Source organism: Lepidochelys kempii, chromosome 15 (assembly GCF_965140265.1).
Source record: "Lepidochelys kempii isolate rLepKem1 chromosome 15, rLepKem1.hap2, whole genome shotgun sequence".
NCBI lineage: Eukaryota > Metazoa > Chordata > Testudines > Cheloniidae > Lepidochelys > Lepidochelys kempii.
In genome coordinates, this window is record NC_133270.1 from 15,835,176 (window position 1) to 15,856,693 (window position 21,518).

At 37.3% G+C, this 21,518-nt stretch overlaps 1 protein-coding gene across 1 annotated transcript; it reads left to right on the top strand.

Annotated features, from left to right (window-relative positions):
• Positions 1-19: 19 nt before the first annotated feature.
• Positions 20-20,454, top strand: CDC45 (cell division cycle 45). The gene is made up of 19 exons (XM_073312868.1): positions 20-379; positions 3,556-3,615; positions 3,983-4,075; positions 4,688-4,825; positions 5,546-5,689; positions 6,653-6,708; positions 7,345-7,393; positions 8,423-8,484; positions 8,945-8,995; positions 9,810-9,929; positions 10,412-10,543; positions 10,958-11,056; positions 11,586-11,747; positions 11,947-12,085; positions 12,533-12,616; positions 14,129-14,247; positions 16,011-16,087; positions 16,956-17,022; positions 19,026-20,454. The coding sequence occupies exons 1-18, from the start codon at positions 329-331 to the stop codon at positions 17,018-17,020; spliced, it is 1,701 nt and encodes a 566-aa protein (XP_073168969.1). The 5' UTR covers positions 20-328; the 3' UTR covers positions 17,021-17,022; positions 19,026-20,454.
• Positions 20,455-21,518: the final 1,064 nt, after the last annotated feature.

Sequence of the window (21,518 nt, forward strand, 5' to 3'; positions counted from 1 at the left end):
AACATGGCGCTGTACACGGAGAAACAAAATGGCGGTTCCAGGAGGACTTCGTGCGGATTGGCCCATTGCCCGGTTCGGTGATCACCCTAATCGCAATGTGGTTGGTGGAGGGCTGAGACGATCGGAAAGATAGTCCAATCAGCACTGCAGAGATACAAAGTAGTAGAATTCTATTGGGTGGTGGCCAGGAAGCTGAGACCAATGGGAAAGGACGCGATTTGGCGCCTGCTTTGACTGTGGCGGAGAACGGAGCAGTCGCCCGTGCTGCAGCCATCCCGCCACTGTTCCCAGCTCCCTGTAGCGCGGCGGTAGCGGCCCGGTCTCGGCTATGTTCCTCTCCGACTTCCGCAAGGAGTTCTACGAGGTGATCGTGACCCAGGTGAGCGTTGTCCGGGCGGGGGAGGGTGAAGCCCGAACCGGGGGGGCGCGCGCGCGCGAAACTTGAGCGGGGCCTGCTAACCCCTTGGCCATGAGGAGCCGGGCTCCAGTAGCCCCGGGGCTGGGCATGCCGAGCCTGTCTGTCTCCCCGCCTGGGGGCGCTTGGGGGGCGGTGAGCTCGCGAAGGGGGTGGAGGGGGGCGCCTGGCTAGATTGTGGAGGATCCCGCGGCTCCCTGGTGCTCCAGCCCCGCGCCTTCCTCCTCACAGCGCTTTGCCACGGCGCCCCTGGGATGGGGATGGATCTTCGCTCCGCACGGGCCAGACAGGGCGGGACTGTGTCACCCAGGGAGCTGGGCATTGCCCTGCTGTCAGCTTCCTGGCCAAGATGTGGTATGCGCTGCCCCCCCACCCCACCCCTCCCGGTGCTGGTTTCACACCGAACTCCACAGAGCTGGTCGCGTTTGCACTGAACATCTGGCTCCGCAGCTCTCGGTGGGGTAGTGGAGCAGGAGTCCCCAGCCGGGCACATGACAACTCAGAGTGTGCTTTGCTTTGTTGCCTGGGTTTCTTGTAGTGCCCCCGGAGCAGTCAGAGGCTCTAAAAGTGGCAGAACCAGCAACAAGGAGTTGGGATGTTTGGAGTTGGTGATATGGGCATCGCGATCTCGTGAAGACAAGGAGCTGTAGCTGTTACCTGGGTGTAGCTAGTTGAGATAAACCCCATGTGGGGAGTGTAAGATTGAACACAACTAGCTATATGGAGGTAAAAGCCTTGTGTCCACTAGGCTTTTATATTGAGTTTTACATCGAGTTAGCTGTCTTGATGTAAAAATACATCTTTGTTTTCAGTGAAGACATAGCCTACACTACAGGGTTAGCTCCATGTAAGCTGCCTTGCATTGACTTCGCTGTACAAATGTCTTCACTTAAATTTGGCTCCTGGCACTCACTGAAGTCAATGCTTCTCTATGCCAATTTCATAATACCACCTCCCTAAGTGTCAGGCATAGAGTCACAGTTGATGTAATTAGATCAATACAGTGTCACTGCGTTGCTTACATAGACCGTTATGGCCATCCCACAGAGCCCCACGCTGACAATACAATACAATCGATACAAGCGCTCCTGGTGATGATGCGCACCACTGATACAAGGAGCCAAGTGTGCACACACACAAGTGATTTTATAACTACAGTGGCTGTATGCCAACGTGAGTCACATAATTTTGTAATGTAGACATGGCCAAAGTCTGATTGCCCTGAGATATCTTCAGTGCTATAAAATGACACTAACTAGTTCATGTACATTAAGCACTGTCAAGGGTTATCCTTTTTGTTGTAGAATATCGTGTTACATTAAATTAGGATTAGAAATTACTTATTTGAAAGCTATGCTTGGATTGCAAAAAGTTTAAAGAATAATCTTGTAATAAAATTAATTTACAATGGTCATAAGATTACCAGCTTCTGATAAATGCTTAACATAATTTCAGACTAGTGAATGCTGAAAACATTGACATGTTAATCTTTACATTTTGAGATACAGATTTAAAGATACAGAAACAGATTTATTAACTGTCTGTGATAACAGAAGGATTCCAACTAGAAACTGGGAAGCTTTTTCACAGTGGAGACCTTTTTTTATGAGTTATTTAGAGCTTCTTGTTAAATCTTTCTTGCAAAAACATGATATTGCTAGAACTTTTTTGAAAATCACTGTAGCATTGGTTGCACAGACTTTTAATTCTATATTCCATCTCTGTTGGCCTTTATCTTGCAGTCAGCCTTCCATGATGATAGGTTTAGTGTAGATGGGCTTCCAGCGTTTTTAGTATCAGTTTGTCAAACTGATCAGAGTACGTCTAGATGAAAACATTACTGGGCAGCCTACATTAGTTCTCCCACCAGTGAAGCTGTGCTGGTGATTGTCCGACATTGGAAGAATTTAAGAAAAAGTTCATTGTGGCCAACACTGAAAAGAACAGTGATGATGTTTGAACTAAACCGTGTTCATCTTGAATATTGTCTCAAGCCCTATTTATGCTACCAATTTCCCCAAGTACTGACACTCTAGTCAAGATCTTACTGAAAACTAGGGTTTCTTACACCATTGTGTGTGGATTATATATACATTACTTTAAATATGGATAAAAACTGTTCTAGGATTGAACGGTTTTGAACTTTCAAAAATTATGACCATGCCACATAGGCCAACCTAACCATGTTTCCTGAAATGGTTAACAGGAAGAGATCCTGGGCATGGGTTCATGATGTGACAATTTTGTAGGAGAGACAAGGTCTTTGTGGTGTAACTTTTACCTTACTGTGAGGTGGACTACTTAAACCTTTTTGTGTTGCTCTGAAATTTAAAGGGACAGTGTCAGCTTGAAATTTAAAAAAAATATTTTTTTAAACAATTATGTTTCTGATAGAGCCTAGTTTAAGTGACTATTCTTGGAATTGGAAAAACTGGCTAAACACAAGAAAACTAAGTGTTGTGGGAAATGTCCTCACTTCTCTAACTGGTCTTAAATGTTAATTGTACTAGAAGGAGCAATGTTTTCACATGGATAATATGACTCTTCAAGCTGTTAGTGTTCCTTCAAAAATAGTCCTGATTTAGTTCCCAATGCTGCCATGATCTCTGTCCAGACAGACCCTCACTGATTGATTTAAAGGGGCTGTGTGCATGCATTTGCCTGCATAGAGCTCATTGCTAGATAAGCCTTTACTGAGCAACCCAGTACAATCAAACAAGACAAGATGACATGTTTGAACCAACATGTGTGCACAGGTTTGTTTACACTTTGCAATCTGTTGTGTGATTCTCGTAGGCTATGCTAACAGGCTAGATTAAGCAGAAAGAAATCTGTCTTTGGAGACATTAATATGAAACGTACCATGTGAAACAATTGTCAGATATGGGAGATCAACGGTAGATCCCTTTTTAAAAAATTAGTCTCCACTTGTTTAATTGAGTACCTTATATAAATAATGATAATATGATGCTCTCATCCGTACTTTATTTCTTTTGTATTGTTTGTTGCATTGAAAGATTTTAAATTTTGCTGGTGGAAAGCGATGCTTTTGAAAATGACCTAATATGTCTACGTTTCTATGCAATAGCAAGCCATATGAACTAATTAATATATTAATACTGTCTTCAATTTTTTTTCAGCGTGTTCTTCTTCTTGTTGCTTCAGATGTAGATGCATTATGTGCTTGTAAAATACTCCAAGTAAGTTTACGTTCATTATAATTATATACTACAACTGAAGGGGGGCTGAATGTGTGTGATGTGGGGGGGAGAATCACATTTAAAAGATTTATACAGGAATATGTAGAAAGAAAAGTGAAAGGGAAATTTTTATAAAATTAGTTCAGTTTTAAATGTTGTAATTTTTTATTTTCCTGACTATTTTACTAATATTTTTCCTAACATGATACTGAGACTTGATAATTCATACATAAATATCTATATAGACATATATTTTAGGATACTTTTAATGTACCTCTAAAGAGCAATAGGAGGACTTGGATGAGCCAGAGTTATAGTAGTTGCTGCTGTTCTTTCTCATTTGTTTAAAGCCTTGCTTTCTTTATAGGCTTTGTTTCAATGTGATCAAGTACAATATACACTAGTCCCGGTATCTGGGTGGCAAGAACTTGAAACTGCATTTCTTGAACATAAAGATCAGGTAAAAAAAGCATAGTGGGAGCTTTCTATGTGATCCTGCTATATAGTTGTAATTTTTAAGCACACTTTTTTTCTCAGCTGCGGATCTAAGTTTTAGGTTGAGATTTTAGTGGTTACCCAAATAACATTGATAAAGTTAGATGTACAAATCTTTGGCAAGTCCCCACGCCTTGTTCTGCTAATGTGCCATAATCCTGGTTTAGCAAATATTTCTGCTATTTTAGATATGGATCACTTCTAAAGAGAACTGCCAAATGCATCAAACAGTGTGGTGGTTTTATGAGGTGGGCCGAGATAACACAAGTAAACTGATTTCACTTTTGATCTATATAAACTAAATTTAAACCCTCTTCAACTGTGAAAAGTTAGATCATTAGCTCTTTTAGCAGTCTGCACACCCCAAAACCCCAGCACGTTATCCTTGTATGCAAAACTTGTTTCTGTTTTCTCTGAGGTGTTGTAGATTGGGAGTCTAATGTAAATGGGTACAAGACAAAATGCTTTGTAGGCAGAATAGTTTACAAAGCTTTATTTATTTGTTTGGGGCGGGTTGTTAGTGTGGTAAACAAACTATTGGCTAATTTAGGTACGATATGATGTTTTTCTTTCACAGTTCCAGTATTTTGTTCTTATAAACTGTGGTGCCAACGTTGACCTGCTGGAGATCCTGCAGCCTGAGGAAGATATGTTTTTCTTTATCTGTGACACCCACAGGCCTATCAATGTAGTGAATGTTTACAATGAGACACAGGTAAATCAAGCTGTTCAACAGAATACGCAATATCCTGTCCTGAGCTAGGTGACCTACCACTCTTCTATCCCTTTCAACATAGGTAACTTCTACAGTGCTAACAGGAAAGCAGAAAACAAATGAATAATAACTTGCAGTAGTAGTTTGTATGGTCAAAAGGGGGAAAATATGCTTTCCCCCAGGAAAAGTTTATACCATGGGTGCCTGTGGTAGCTGTTATGAGATTCACAGAGATGAATGTAAGTTCTGTACCATTGAAGAGAACATATTACTGTTAGGTTGACTTCTTTTAGGATGTATAATTTATTATCTCAGTAACTAGTGATAACATCTTAAATGAAGAATGCTGACATTTTGTTTATAGTCTAAAATTACTTGGCGATGTTCCTTAACAGATATGATTTGTTTTTACATTGAAAATCATTATAATTCCAGTTTGTTTTGCAGTGCTACACTTACCCTGTGTTGATACAGAAGAATAAACATCTTTATCTTAAGTCATATGGATACAGTGCCATTGTTCTAGCCTGTGTAAATAGATTAATCACCTAATTCTAATAGAGTAACATTTTGATGTTCTAGTATGAGTAGATCAAAGCAAGAGTGACTGGATTAGTCTGTTATACTAAAAGGGACAAGTGATGTACATTTGTGGGTTGAACAATTATTTCAGTTGTTAAAATGAGCTATTTTATTTAAAATACACTTTGTTGTTGTTAGATTAAGCTGTTGGTGAAGCAGGATGATGACCTTGAAATTCCTGCCTATGATGATATCTTCAGAGATGAAGAGGAGGATGAAGATGACTCTGGGAATGAAAGTGATGGATCAGAGCCTTCAGGGAAGCGCAAACGATTTGAAGAGGTGTTTTTCTTAAAACTTTGTTGTGAAAAGGGGGAAAAAATCATATCCATATCCTGTTGTAGTTCAGCAAATATGATCACGCCATTTAGGTTTTAGGGGCAAATGAAGCCTATACAAAAGTCATTGCTCCATTAGAAGATCAAAAGGCCTAGACACAAGTTTAAAAAATAAAAAAGTTGAAAGGATACTCTAGCATATCTCCAGACAAAAAACTTTAATGTGAAGTTCAGGTTTAGAGTATATCTCAATAATTTAAGGATAAAAATCTTTACAAAAACTTCATAGTTAAACAAATATAAGTTTAAAAAACAGGACATTTAGAGTTAATATTAAACTCTCAAGAATCCAAACATTTGAATATATAGAAATTCATATATTGGATAAATTATTTTTAATTTTGCCCTTGTAACAATGCCCTAAGAAAAGTTTAAAAAAAAACCAAAACCTCAGACTACCGCATCCCTTAATGTGGGAGGGTTGTTTTTTTGTTTGGTTCTTTTTTTTTTAAACCTTAGGACCTCAAAACTCAACACACATGCTTTACTGTTAATTGCTCAGTGAGGGTTCTGTCTTTGACCACCTTTATGGTCAGGGTGATGGACTCTTGATCAGACAATATCTCTAAAGCACCTTCATGGGGCCAGGTCATGTGAAAAGGTGAGGGCACTTGGCACCTTGCAGGATCTGGTCCTTAATTCCAAATGCCAGCCGGTTTTCAAAATATCATTTAAAACCTTCCAGCTTACAAAATTATAATATAAATAACAATATAGAAGGGTGTCATTTTTTTAATCTTGTTTCTGTGGAAATGTTTGGAAAATACTTCTTGTCCTATTAGGTTTACTAAATGTTTATTTTGACAAAGCCTAAGTTGTGGGCCTAAACTGACTGGATTGTCACTTACCTTTGAGTAATTCTTTTCCTTGACCATCTTATGTTTTGGAATCTTAAACCTGTCTGCAGGATATTATGGAAAGAACAATGAAAAGAAGACAGAGGAGAGAGTGGGAGGCACATAGGTATGTGTTAGTACTCTTGATGTTGCTTATACCTTTCTTCTCCTGTCCCTCCCCTTTTGGTAGTAATCTTCACATTGAGACCACAAAAGTCTATTCTTTACTGCTAGACCTGCAATATTGCTGCAGTTCACATTTCATTCAGATATTGGATGGTAAAAGTTGTGTAAGTCATATCTAGCAAGTCATCTTGCTATTTTGTAGTATAGCTGTAGGTTTATTTTATTAAAAATTTAATAATTTGTAAACTTGCACACCACTGAGTGCAATGGTTGGCCATTAACTGATTGTATGTACTCTTTATTTCATCTATCATATAATAGAATCCTGCCCTGATTTGCTCCCTGTGCAATCCTATGTATAAGTTGCTAATCAGGGAAAAATTTGGAAGACGGAATTTGATAAGATTGCTTTTAAAATAGAAGCTACATTGCAGTCTCCTAAATTTCAATGTTACTAACGCGTAACTCTCTTACCAAAAAAAAAAAAAAAAAAGCTTGGTTTAGCCTCTGAGTTTGATTTCATATTTGCAATATACTAATTTTAAAACAATGTAAGTGCTACTCTACTTTACTTCTTTATGTAAGGAACTTGAAGCAAATCTTGCTATTTAACCAAACACTTTTTTCCGCCTTTTAGACGAGAAATTCTCTTTGATTATGAGCAATATGAATACCATGGGACCTCGGTAAGTATCAAGTGCTGCTTGCCGTAAATGCTAAACTACCACAAAGAAAGTGTCCTCCTGCAACAGGAATATCTCCAATATGTTGTACAAAGTTCTTTGACTTATTTATCCTGCATTAATTTGTTGTTGTGTTATGTTCCATTGATTTACTGCAAGGTGTAACAAATAGTATCTATGGCATATTTTCCTACCTATGCATTTATTAATCAGTTCTGAGTTCTGGGATTTCTGAAGTACGCTTTGGCATTTATAGATGTAAACCAGAAACTCTGTGGCACAGCCATCAGTGCCACTGCTTGCCAATAGTGGGTTTCCATGAGTTCCCATCTTTACACCACTAGTGAGTGTCACCTTACTGCATAACAATCTTAATGTTAAAATACAAAAATTGCATCCCAAAGTGCTTCACAAATTATATGTACAGCGGTGAAGTGCAGCCACCTTTGGGTTGGGAGCCAGCAACCCAACTGATGCATAGCATGCCGCACAATAGAGAAGAATGGGAAATTTTGGCTGACAACAGGTCAAAGAAATCCCTAATATTAAGCTTACTTTTGTATGGAATCTTTAATGTTCATTTTAAAAAAAAAACAACATACAGGGCCACCTCCTTTATTTGAAGGTCTAATCTGAAATACCCACACATGCATGGAACTGTTTATTTTTCAGAAAGAGAAATAAGGGTTGATATGACCTTGCTTGGATTTATTCCTCTATTTCCAAAGAAAGTAGGTATTTCAAACCCAAAGTTTAGATTACTGAGCTGTTTCTTCTCATAACTAGCATATTATCTATCAAATTATTTTAAATCTTGTTGTTAAATGCAATTTATATATAAACGTAGAAGGATAATTGAGTTATGAAAGGCACTTTTTGCCCCTCTTCCCAGTTCAGATTCGAACCTGTCTGTCCTGCAGAAGCTCTGCTACTAAGCTGGTGCACGAGATATTTTTCAAAAGTGTTCTGATATTTTTTTTTCTAATTGTCAGATTTGTTATGGCAATTCATCAGTCCTCTTTTCTCTTGTAGTCTGCCATGGTGATGTTTGACTTGGCATGGATAATGTCTAAAGACTTGAATGACATGTTGTGGTATGTAGTCCAGTTGTGGTTTCAACGTTCATTATTTATAGTAATAGTACCGGCTAATTCCATAGCAAAATGAGGCAATAGTGTACAGAAATCCTCAATAGTATTTATATCTAATGTGCGTGCGTGACTTTTTAATTTTATATTGGGGAAAAATATTATCTTAAGCTTGGAGAAAGGTACCTCCGCTACAAACTGAGCTGTTGTATTTCAGAAATTTGCTGTGTGGGGCCATGAAATTATTTCTGTGGCTATGTATGTAAAGTATCTTGTCATGTAAAAATACAGCTGCTTTCTCATGTGAACATGTTCTGTGATTAATTTAGTTCAGAAGTGTTTGTATACCTGCTGCACACAGTCGTAGATGTCTGTTTTTCTTATATTTACAGTCTTAACCTTTCTACATTGCACTAGATTCTTGTCCTACCTGACTTTTTTTCCTTCCCCAACCCCATTTTTTTAGGTGGGCTATTGTTGGGCTTACAGACCAGTGGGTTCAAGATAAAATCACACAGTAAGCAAGCTGTTCATCTATTCTTATTTAATAGCTAATATGCATCAGGGAATCTGCATGTTAATGTACGCAGCAATACATGAGTCAGGCTATTGTGTTAGTGAGTGAATGTGGTGTACGTATTATTCAAACAAATTGCATTTTTAATTGAAAAAAACAAACAACAGAAAAAATTTCTAATGGACTTTATTTTCTTCCAGATTATTCATTTTATAAAATGATCCTTGCTAATACTCCGTAGAAAAGCAGTGCTTAATTATGGCTAATGTAAAGATGTCTGTTTTACAGTAGCTTCATTAAGGGAAAAATCTCAGTATAGCCTATATTTTTAAAAATTCTGTTGCTTGTTTCACTTTTTAAAAGCTTGAAACATTTTTCTCTAATTCATCGTTTTTTTTCCCCCTTTTTTTAAGACATAGTGGCTATCGAGAGATAAATCTATCAGTTTCTGTATCTTGCATTGTACAAAATTTTGATATGTATGATAGATTCCAGTTTGTGTATTCTGCTCTCCCTACACCTACCTACATTAATCTCTCTCTTGTGAGGTTGAGGGTAAATTTAGTAACTACTTTCATTTTTGTATGTGTTACTACTGCAATAAAATATATTAGTTTTGATTTACTTTGTATACTACCAAGTGGGGTAGGAGGGAGAGCTGATGGCTAGGCAGTGCCAAATTTAAAAAAAAAATAGGTTTTCATAGTAAGGTTTCATTTTTGTGAAAGGTGTAAGCCTTAGGAAAGAATTTTGTAGTCAACAAGAATACAAGTACCAAGGGAAAGAGAAACTAAATTTTTTTTTTCTTTTAAAGAATGAAGTATGTGACAGATATTGGAACTTTACAGCGTCATGTGTCCCGGCATAACCACCGCAATGAAGATGACGAGAACTCCCTTTCTATTGATTGCATGAGAATAGCATTTGAGTATGAGTATCCTTATGTCTGATCTATAAATATTAAGGGGTTAAAAAAACCACCCTGATTTGACAGACTGAAGACCTAATCTAGGAAAAGGAAGTTTATAAGGTTTCCTATGAGCTAGGAATTGAATTGGAAGAAACAGATATTTGAATGACTTACTGCAGGTGAATCTCTGTTCCAATATTTGAGCATAACTCCAGCAACACAATCTAACCTTCCAGAACTACGGAACTGGAGTACACATGCAAACCCAGGAAAAATAGAAGAGGGGAAAATGACAGCTACATCAGTTAGTCTTCACTGTGATGATGCTCTTATGCACATCTGGAAATCTTTATTCCAGTGAGGTGCAGTTAATGTAGATTTAAATAGTGTGGTGAGGGTGGGGAAGGAATAGTAATAAACAATTGTAAAGTTCATTACTAATTTGTAAATGTGAATATATATGCTCTAAACTACTATTTTTCCCTAATTCCTGTTAATGTCCTCAGTCTGCGCCTGGCTCTTTATCAACATTGGTCCCTATTTGAAAGCCTCTGTAACACTTGTTATACTTCTGCCAGTCTCAAACTTTGGTCTGTACAAGGACAGAAGAGGCTTCAGGAGTTTTTTGCTGACATGGGGTGAGTTATAAAGATTCGTCGGGAAAAGGAGACACTACATTGTACTTTTCAATAAGGAAGCATATGAAAAATATTCAGGATATAACATAGTAAAGATTAGAATTTTGAGGTGGGCACTTATATTAAATATGGAAATATTGTTATGGGCACATAGTAGATTGCCCTTCCACTGCATTACTTCTGCTCTGCTGACACTACTGTACTCATTAGTTTTAAGATATGTGCTTTTATTGGACAGTAGATATATGAAGTGACTCTTGCACATCTGCTTATCAGTGTTTCAGGTAGATGAATATGAAGCTGTAAATTAGAATTATCCTGTTGAATGCATTCACTTATAGGGCAATCTCCTTTCCATTAGATGAAGACATGTTTAACTGCATGTTTAAAAAATGACCTGTTCCCATTTTGTAGTTTGCCCTTGAAGCAGGTGAAACAAAAGTTTAATTCCATGGACATTTCCTTAAAGGAGAACCTGCAGGAAATGATTGAAGAATCTGCCAGCAAGTTTGGGTAAAATCCTATTTCTGTTAATTAAATTTCTGTTAACTACTATAGTGTATTAGAAATATTACAAAGCTTCACAACACCCATATATATTAGATTATCATACTGATTGTACAGACTGGTAAACTGAGGCAGAGAAGCTGAGGATCTGACTTTACAAGATGCTTAGGCCCCTTACTTCATTTGACCAATTTATAGAAGCTCAGCATCTCTCAGAATTGGGCTTTGAGAGACTTCCTGATGCTGCCACATCAGGCATAAACCCAGAACTTCTGACTCCTAGTGCTGTGCTCTAACTATTAACATGCAGTTTAGTAATTTTACTAGCAGTTAAAGAGGATGTCACAACTTGTTTAAAAAGACATAACAGTAATGCTAGATAGGAATAAGACTAGTCAGAAAAGTTAATGTGAGATTTACCCTTGTGCTTCTAATTCCAAACTTCTTAATGGGTGGCAATAACTGTTAATAGTATCATATAGATTATAAGAAGTGTGTCATAACTTCTCTCCATTGATTTGGTCCACTTTTACAGAATGAAAAACTTAAGAGTACAGACCTTCAGCATTCACTTTGGTTTTAAGAACAAGTTCTTAGCAAGTGACATAGTCTATGCAACAGCTTCTCTAATGGAGAATATAGAGAAAGATGAACCTGGAACTGATAATTTTATCAAGGCGTTGGACAGTCTTTCCAGGTATTGTGCATATGCTCTCTCCCCTCTCACAATTTTGTTTTCTTAACATGGTTTTATAACTAATGATTAAGTTGATGAAAATGCTTCTCTCAGAAGATTCAAAGCAAATATCCTTATGATTAGTATTTAGAAATAACTCCATTTAACAAGAATTTTCTTTTTATGTGAAAGTATTTCTCTTCTCCTTGTTCCATTATAGGAGTAACCTGGACAAACTGCATCAAGGGCTGGAACTCGCCAAAAAACAACTACGTGCCATTCAGCAGACTGTAGCCAGCTGTATTTGCACCAATCTTGTAATCTCTCAGGGGCCTTTTCTCTATTGCTATCTAATGGAGGTCAGAATTATGTACTTGTTCCTCCTCATTTGACTTCCTATACTGTAACTGTCATCATTGGTATGTCAAGTAGATATGAAAGCTTGATCAGAAAGCCTGGAAGAGCTTAGCTTTCTGTATTGCACTGATTTCAAATCAGCCTATATTGACACCCTTTCTCCCCCGATTTTCCCCATTTTAAGAATCAGTCTTGTCATGGTACTAGATTTGATATTCAAGTCAGCAAGGCGATCAATCCTTCTGGAGTTTTGCCTTGTAAAAATTAAGGCAGGTTCCTTAGGGTTTTTTATATGCAAATGAAGAGCACTTTTTAAGTAGAAACAATTTATTATTTTTTTTTGGTTTGGTTTGGTTTTTTTGTTTTAAACTGCCGTTCACCCTAAATGAGCTAAGGATGTTACTACCTCCTCTTTAGGTATAACTGAGTTAACTTTTTTCTTTTCCCAGGGCACTCCAGATGTGAAACTGTTCTCCAAACCAGTATCTCTGTGCCTGCTCAGTAAATATTTACTCAAGTCTTTTGTTTTCTCTGTAAGTAAATCAAAGGCTTACAACTGGCTAACTATTGCTCTGAATACATAGTTATAATTCGTCAGTGGATTATTTGAGAAATGGATCACTGGATAAAGTATATACAAGTTACTTTTTCAGCTAAATGAACGGTTAGGTACTATGGCACCAATGTACAAATGATGCAGTGTGGAAGATTCCAGTTTGCAGACCTGCTTAACACTGGAGAGAGCTTCCATTTGAGATGCTGACATCCAAAAACAGGGAGATCATAGTAATTAAATTTAAAATTGTTATACCTTTTGTAACAAACTTACTGTGGCAGAGAAATTAGCTTAAGTTTGTAACACTGAATACAATAGAAAATGCAGAATTCGTTAAGTTATCTAAACACCTGGAACATTTTAATTTGTTTCTGTAAATATATATTTAAAACAGTAAACCTCTATTCCCAACAAACCAAATTGAATTTTAGGCAGTATTTACTAAAATGGTCATCTTTTAAACTATATAAAAGTAGTACTCAATTCAGCTAAAACACAGGGCTTAGTATTAGATTAACATATCACCCAGTCAGTGAACATTCTTCTACTGTACAAATAACATTATCGTGAGCAATCTTCACTATGTTCATATGTTACTTCTCTTCTGAAAATTAGACTAAGGTCCCTACCCTCCCATGAGTTCCATGTGGGCTGACACTTCTATGGAGCTAGTTGCAGGACTGGAGCTTTAATACAAAGCTCTTTTCCTAAGGGGTTGTCTTTCTAATTTCTTTAGGTCCCTAGCTGTCAACCAAGGTGACTGTTATGCCCAGAGTTATCAGTGCGACAGGATGGCAATCTCAAAGTTAGCTGCAAAAGAATTATGTCTAGGCATTTATGCCACGCTGAACACTTGACTTACTGGAATAGACATTCCTGCAAAATCCTTAAATCACTCCCTGACTTTGAAGAGCTTATTTAAAGATGGGAAGGTTATCAAAGTGCTAACCTGATAAAAGCGGCAGTTTTATCTTTGATAAATACAGATCAGATAACTTTCCCAGGAGCTCTCTACTACTACAGACCTGTGGAAGGGTGAAGGAATACTACACTAATGAGGAAGGGAATGTATTTAGTGGAGTCGAACTTACATTTCAAGCTTAGTTTCTCTTGTATTATTAGAAAATTGTGCAAAATTTTTCACTTATGCACAGCACACGTTTTACATACCAAGGTGACAATGCATGGGCTAATGAAAAAAGGCAGCATTCTTCCTTACTGGAAAGGATGTCCATAGCTTCATATCTGATCCATGTTAAAATTGAATGTAGGATTGAAAGAGGATTGAATTTTCTTTAGGTCACTTACTACTATGCCTAAAGTCACTAGACTTGTGACAGGGAGATCAAATAAAGAAACCACTCTGTTTGTCTGGACTAGAGTTGACATTTTAAGTCAACATCTTTAGTAATACTTGGCATGCAGAACTGAAGCTTGATTGTATCATCTTTGAGCTCTTTGTCTATCTGAGGGACTTTCTGTCTTCCAGACAAAAAACAAGCGCTGTAAGCTGCTGCCACTGATAGTAGCAGCGCCGATGGATATTGAACAGGGTACAGTGAGCATGGTGGGAATTCCTCCAGAGACGGAAAGCTCCGACAAAAAGAAGTGAGGGTGTTTTTTGTTTAGTATCCTATCTAAATGACATCAATAGATTTATATCAGGAAAGAGGCTAAGCTTAACTAAGATATATTTTTGATGCCAAATTTTTTGATCCCAATGTTTTAATGATCAATTGTATGCGTTTTAAGTATTTTGCTATGGGTATTTAGCTGTGACAGTGAAGTGCCTTTCACAGACCTGAGGAAGAGCTCTCTATAGCTCAAAAGCTTGTCTCTCTCACCAACAGAAGTTGGTCCAATAAAAGATATTCCCTCACCCACCTTGTCTCTTGCTATGGATATGAAATATAGGCACATATTTCCCCAATTCCTCCTCCTCTTTTTTTTTCTGATTGGTTTGTTCATTTACCTTTGAACAATAAATATCTTTTCAGTAATGTTTAAATGTAATAATCCCAACTATCCATATAAAGTGATGAGGTCTAAATTAGCTGTTACCACTCAAGACCGAGATCTTGGAGTCATTGTGGCTCGTTTTCTGAAAACATCCACTCAATGTGCAGTGGCAATCAAAAAAGCTAACAGAATGCTGGGAATCATTAAGAAAGGGATAGATAATAAGACAGAAAATATCATATTGCCTCTATATAAATCCATGGTATGCCCACATCTTGAATACTGCATGCAGATGTGGTCGCCCCATCTCAAAAAAGATATAGTGGCATTGGAAAAGGTACAGAAAAGGGCAACAAAAATGATTAGGGGTATGGAACAGCTTCCTTACGAGGAGAGATTAATAAGACTGGGACTTTTCAGCTTGGAAAAGAGACGACTAAGGAGGGATATGACAGAGGTCTATAAAATCATGACTGGTGTGGAGAAAGTAAATAAGTGTTTACTCCTTCTCATAACACAAGAACTAGGGATTGCGAAATGAAATTAATAGGCAGCAGGTTTAAAACAAACAAATGGTATTTCTTCACACAACGCACAGTTAACCTGTGGAACTCTGCCAGAGGATGTTGTGAAGGCCAAGACACTAACAGGTTCAAAAAAGAACTAGATAAATTCATGGAGGATAGGTCCATCAATGGCTATTAGCCAGGATGGGCAGGAATGGTGTCCCTAACCTCTGCCAGAAGCCAGGAATGGGCAACAGGGGATAGATCACTTGATGATTACCTCTTCTGTTCATTCCCTCAGAAGCAGCTGGCATTGGCCACTGTTGGAAGACCGGATAACTGGACTAGAAGGACCTTTACTCTGACCCAGTATGGCAGTTCTTATTAATATTTGTCACACTGCTAAAAAATAAAAATAGTGGTCATTTTTTGTGGCTATACTTTTTGTGTAGGTCCTGACTTTTTTTCATTGTGCTTGTAAATCATGTTCAGGCTGCTCAGTCACAGGGCTATTTGCGGATCCTTTTTTTAAAATTGCTGTCACGGGCAATAGAATTATATCCTGCTAAAGCTCAGTGTTTGCATGGGAGGATTTGTTATATTCATATGGAAGGAGTTTTAATCTTGACTACTTTAGAGGTTTGCCCCTAATTTAAATTTTTAATCCGCTTCCTGGGAGACAAAGCAGGTGTTTGGCCACAGTGACTAATTGGAGCCCATGCACTCTGGCCTGTTGTGACTGCATGCTTGTAGGATATAATGTGCCTGGTCCAGGAAGAATAGGGTGGAAAGGGAAGGATATTTTGTCATCTCTATAACATTTGGAGTGTTAGAAAAATGAATAAGTGTGCTGCTAATTTAATGAGGTGATATTCCTAATATGTGGGTTTTTTTTTTTAAAAAAAGCTTTTTTGGGAGAGCATTTGAAAAAGCTGCAGAAAGCACCAATTCTAGGACTTTACATAACCACTTTGACATGTCTAGTAAGTAACTTTTTATCTTTCCATAGCCACATGTTGCACTTGACAGGCAAATCCTTTAGGGGTCAGTGTTTCTATTGTTTTAGACAGGAGACTCCCTAAATGATTACTGCCATTCTACAAACAGGCAGTTCTTGTAATTTTAATATATACATAAATGATGAGCATCTATCTGGTGTGCTTCACAAGCAGTCTGTAATATAACACAATCCAGATTTTAGTAGCGGGGCACTTTTTCAGTTGGCGTCTTGGTACACTGAAAGTATAAAAACTGCTAGCTGTAAGCGAGCAAAGCTCTTCGTCATTATTGAAAAAGTTGAAATATATTTTGCCTGGAATGACAATTTTTACCTGAAATGACTTGGAGCTCTCAAATGTAACCATAAACAGGTATAGTTATGTGCTAGTTATGATGTAGGCTTATCTGCATTAACATTTGTTTTGAAATACATTGGGTACAGCCATTTGAAAGGGACATCAGCACAAAAAGACTTCACACCTCCTTTTTTTATCTAACAGAAAAAGGAAAAGTATTCTGGAAGGGTTTGTCTGTGCCTTTGCAAAGAAGGCAAAATTTAAACTCTGAAAATTATGATGTGGGTATTTGCTCTGCAACATCTAATGTAAACCTAGAATCTGTCAAGCCCACTGAATTAAAAATGGAGACCATATTTAAAGGGTGAAAATCTGGAATTCTTAATTTGCTCAGATCTCCCTTTTAACAGCACAGTAAACCTACATACTACTATATTACCCAGACTTCAAAAAACCTAGAGAAATAATTTGATTAAAAATACTAGTACATAATCCCAGTCTGAGACTTGATATGTCTGCAGTTGTCTCCTATACTAATAATCTTTCATTATTTTAGTAATTGAACTGAAAATGGAAGATCGGAGCAAATTTCTGGATGCACTTATTTCTCTCTTGTCCTAATGGTAAGTGTGTGTGAAAGGAGAATTAATTCTTGAACATGGTTTATTGGTAGGATGTTCTCAGATGATGCAGCAAATTTTAGTGGAAGTATAAATTGTAGATAAGATACAATTTCAAACAAAGCCAACTTATTTTCCTTTCAAGTCTGGGGTCTATTTACCCTTAAAAAGATACTATAAATTGAAACTTGCCATGGAATGCAGGGGTCAGAAATAGTACTTCTTAAAATTTATTTAGTTGTGTTTTTAAATTGTACAAGTCCAAATGAATGAATGATTTTAGTTTAGACCTGTTGTTTTTAAAAGTTATTTTGTACTTACTATAGTCTAACTGCTTTTACACATGTATGTGAAGTGCCTTAAAACACACACAATAGGTTGCTCTGTCAGATAAATAATATGCCTTCTGAAAACATTAACAAATCAGTTTTAATCCAGAAGGAACACACAAGCTGTATGTGTGTTTATTTTGTACATAGTAGCAATATTTCCCCAAAAGACTAACTTAAGCTCTTCCCATCTGTTAAATAGCATTTTATCTTTCATTAGTTTATTTTGTGGATTTTTTTTGTTTTAAACTAAGAAAGTGAACAGACTGTTTAAGTTTTGAAACACTGACAGAAGCCAGGATATTCAAAATGAAGGTTAATACTCTGTCCTTGACTCATACTTTTTAAAAATTCTCTTTAATCATCACAGCAGCTTTGAGTTCAAGACAGAATCTTGGCCCTAACAGTGAATTTCCTGGCTTTGAAAGTTTGTGTAACCTTATTTATTATTTAAACAAAGTTTGCATTTATTGTGGCCTGTATCCATGATATTTAGGTGGTTGTCTAGAACAAAGTTGGGACAATTTAATACTTCACAGGGGGTCATTATGAAGCTGTTGTCTAGCAGTCTTTTTAATATACCAAAATAAGATAGGATATTTGTAAATAAACAACATACTCATTTCATATTTTTTAAATAATCACCTAAGAAGTCTGCCCTGTAGCTCTCTCTGCACTAGCAATCTGTATTTCATTCCATTGTTGTTTTTGTTTGTTTAGACAGATAATGTCCATTTTAGTTTTCAGTTAAGGCCGGGCCTACACTGTTACATTTTCTGTCTCCTGAATCTAGCTTTCAGGAACTTGCCTTTAACCATTCTGGGTAACGTTGTGACAGCTGGTATGGCTGGGGCAAACCTAAACCCTTGCTCTCCCTTGTAATCTTTTTTGGTAATGCTTTCTCCCCGTCCATATTGGCCTCTACTGGACAGTGCAACAGTGTTAGCCGCAAAACAGTTGAAAATCAGTTGTTGAATTGTTTCGAGGCAGGCCAAATTTAATAGTGAATTGTTGCTACCTCTACTTTTTGAACAGCCACAATTCTTCAGTATTCTGAGCCCCCTTTATAAGAGTTTTCTGTGTACCTTTGTACTGGTGTGAGTCTAACCTTCTTGAGATAAATTTTATTAGGTGTGCTAAGTGGTTTTGGAATACACATTTGGAAGTATGTTGTTAGTTGGATCTCTAGAAGTGTTTAAAAAGGACCTTGGAAAACTTTAACACCAAGAATGGATCCTTATTACACAACTGTGAGGTAACCAAGTATTATCCCCATTTTATATATGTGGAAACTGAGGCACGAAGTTAAGACTTGTCCAAGGTGTTAGTGACAGGAAGGGTCATTCATTGTCAGGAAGGACTTCTGGGTTTTATTCACACATCTGTCAGCCTGAGTGTCCTTCAACAAGTACCAGAAGCACTAATAATTTCCTACTTGTTCAAAACTTTGGACCAGCAGGTTACCAGCTGCTGTTGGGGACCTGTAAGGCAGAGTGACCAATTGCTGGCCTCCCAGACTGCTTTTCCTGCCCTGCTGCACTTTGCAGACAGGCAGAAAATATCACTGAAGTCCCAAATGTTGTTTTCATTCATGGTGTTGCAATTGTGATGCTCCATCTTGCTGTCCTTCACGACCTACTGCAACAGGCGTGGACTTAAATCTTCTTTCTCTCATAGGCAGACAGAAGAATGTCGCCCTTGGCATGTGGTTGCTGAGCACTCTCTTTGTAAAGACCCTAGCCTCTTGATCTAGGAACTAGTTGGACCCCACTGGTCCAGATCGGCATACGAGTAGGAGCAGAAAGACTACCTGTAAACTGCGTTTCTATGACCAAGCATTTGACAATCTGGAACTCTCCTATGCCTTTCCGTGTTGATACAGATAATAAGTTTAGGCTTTTCTAAAAATTCACATTCTACAGAACTACTGTTGTTCAATTGACCTTTTTTCCTAAGTGCCTTTTTAAAAGCTAAGGAAGTATTCATCTGAATAAAATGTATATAGAGGGAGTTTAGTTTCGTGGGGAGAAAAAATCTTGCATCCAGGAATTGGTCTCTGCCTAGCAATTTCGAGTAGCAAACGAAAATCTATTGGTCCAGATTGTTAAATGCTTGTTGCAGAAACCTGATTTGCAAGCATGGGAAAAACTCCCTTTTGAATTTCTAGGCTATACCACTCTGAAATCAACTCCTAATACCTGTCACCAGAAGTAGCTCTGTATAGTTTTAATTTCTAAAAATAGCTGTCCTGTGAGGCATGGATTTAATATTGTAGGTCTCTTAAAATCCAAATACTGATCAACCACAAGTACTGAAAGAGAACCTGTACAAGCAGTATAGAACGATTGTTCTTTGACAGCATTCCTGTTAATAGCATCTCCTAAAGTGGCAATTCCTGTATCAACACCATGTCCTTAGCCAGTCACTTTGATACTGCAGTATCACTTGTAAAGTGGCTTTTGGAGTGGCTGTGCTATTATGCATGGACTATAGTATTTTAGATATGGACAAGTTAGATCAAACCCATCCCCCTGTCAAGGCAGGATCTGATTTCTCAAATAGGGAAGGTTTCAGTTCTCCTATAGAACTGATGCTGCACTTGATCTTAGTCACACAAAATGGTTGTCAAATCAACTAAACTCCCCCTTTGCAGTCCTCAACAGTGTATTGTTACTTTAATTTCTAAGCAGCGAATGGATTGTGAAGATATGAACAGTGTCTCATGATGTCCCATATATTCAGATCATCTGATATAGTCCTGAATAAAACTCCAAACTCTTGTTTTACAAAAAGTACCACTTTATTAGATGTATTCTGTGTGTTTCCGTGTTGTGTTTAGGTTATTGTACATTTTTTAAAAGGGTGAGTTTTTTTCCCCCTTTTGCAGTGTCTGCCTGGATTCCTTACACATGTAATTTTATTTGTCTTTGTGTATTATATTGACTCTGTAAATGTTTTCTTACCTCGATTTTACCATATGTTGTATAGATTTTATATAGATTAATTTTAAACTAATGGGATTTTAAATGTAGCCAATGCAAAATGTACCCAATACAAAATTTTTATTGTATATTTCTGCTCAAATAAAATAACTCTTGTTATTTTATTCAGTAGTCTTGTTTGGTCAATATGATCCATGTGCCAAATTGTAATAGAGCACTTGACTGCATAACATCAAATGCACCTTTTTTCTCTTGCATATTTTAATTGGTTACACTGTGCCATGAATATAGTGTTTCGCTTTCCCTCACCGCCCCCCCCCCCCCAGCATACTTCAGGTGATGCCTGTGATGTAATGCAGTGCTTAACAGTATACAGTCACTTCATTAACCAGTTAATTTTTACAGTACCTCTGAAGTAGATATCCTCACTTGAAGCATGGGGAAACTGAAACACACAGAGGTTGTGACTTGTTGCTATGTAAATCAGTATTGGAGCCAAGATTAGAACACTGAATTCTTGGATCCTAGTGTTATGCTTTAGCCACTGGACCATATCTCTTGGTATTTATAATGCATTTTGAAGATGAAAGGCACTAAATGTTATCATAACTGATTGCCAAAAACTATGTTAAATTTGAGAATTTATTAACCCAAGTTTAAATTATTGTCACAGTACTTATAATTCAGCAGTTGTAATTCTGGTCTCAGATATACAATATCAAGCTCTTACAGCGCTTTTTCATTTGAAGGTCTCAAAACAATTTACAAAGGAAGTCCATATCATTATCCCCATTTGATGGGGATGCTGAGGCACAGGGAGTATGTTGTATTACGGTGTCTGGGATTAGTTTTAATGCCTTACTATATATGCACGATATCTGACACAATGACAAAAAACTGTGGGAACTTTAACTAGATTTCCTGACTTGTTTGCTTAAGATTTCAACTTTACTACATTAATGTAATTTTTTTGGATTTAATGACTTTTTGGTATTGCATATTCAAATAAATTCTTACAGTAAAATTGCACATTATTTGAATTTTTAAAAAAATCTGTTGGGTGCATACCCAGATATACACCTGCCTATATCTGACGTTTCATAGTTCAGAGCATGGTTACTGTTAAGGGAAATAATATAGTGTCACAACATATCACCATGCAGTAATGACCACACAGAGAGCTGGAGACTCTGCAAAGTTCCCTTCAGTTTCTATTTTGTTCTTCCAT

Excerpts from the sequence above, each read along its gene's own strand:
- CDC45 (XM_073312868.1), top strand. The coding sequence starts at position 329 with ATGTTCCTCTCCGACTTCCGCAAGGAGTTCTACGAGGTGATCGTGACC. Across the intron at positions 9,930-10,411 it reads AGAATAGCATTTGAGTATGA|TCTGCGCCTGGCTCTTTATC; the intron begins GTATCCTTATGT and ends TAATGTCCTCAG. Across the intron at positions 10,544-10,957 it reads GAGTTTTTTGCTGACATGGG|TTTGCCCTTGAAGCAGGTGA; the intron begins GTGAGTTATAAA and ends CCCATTTTGTAG.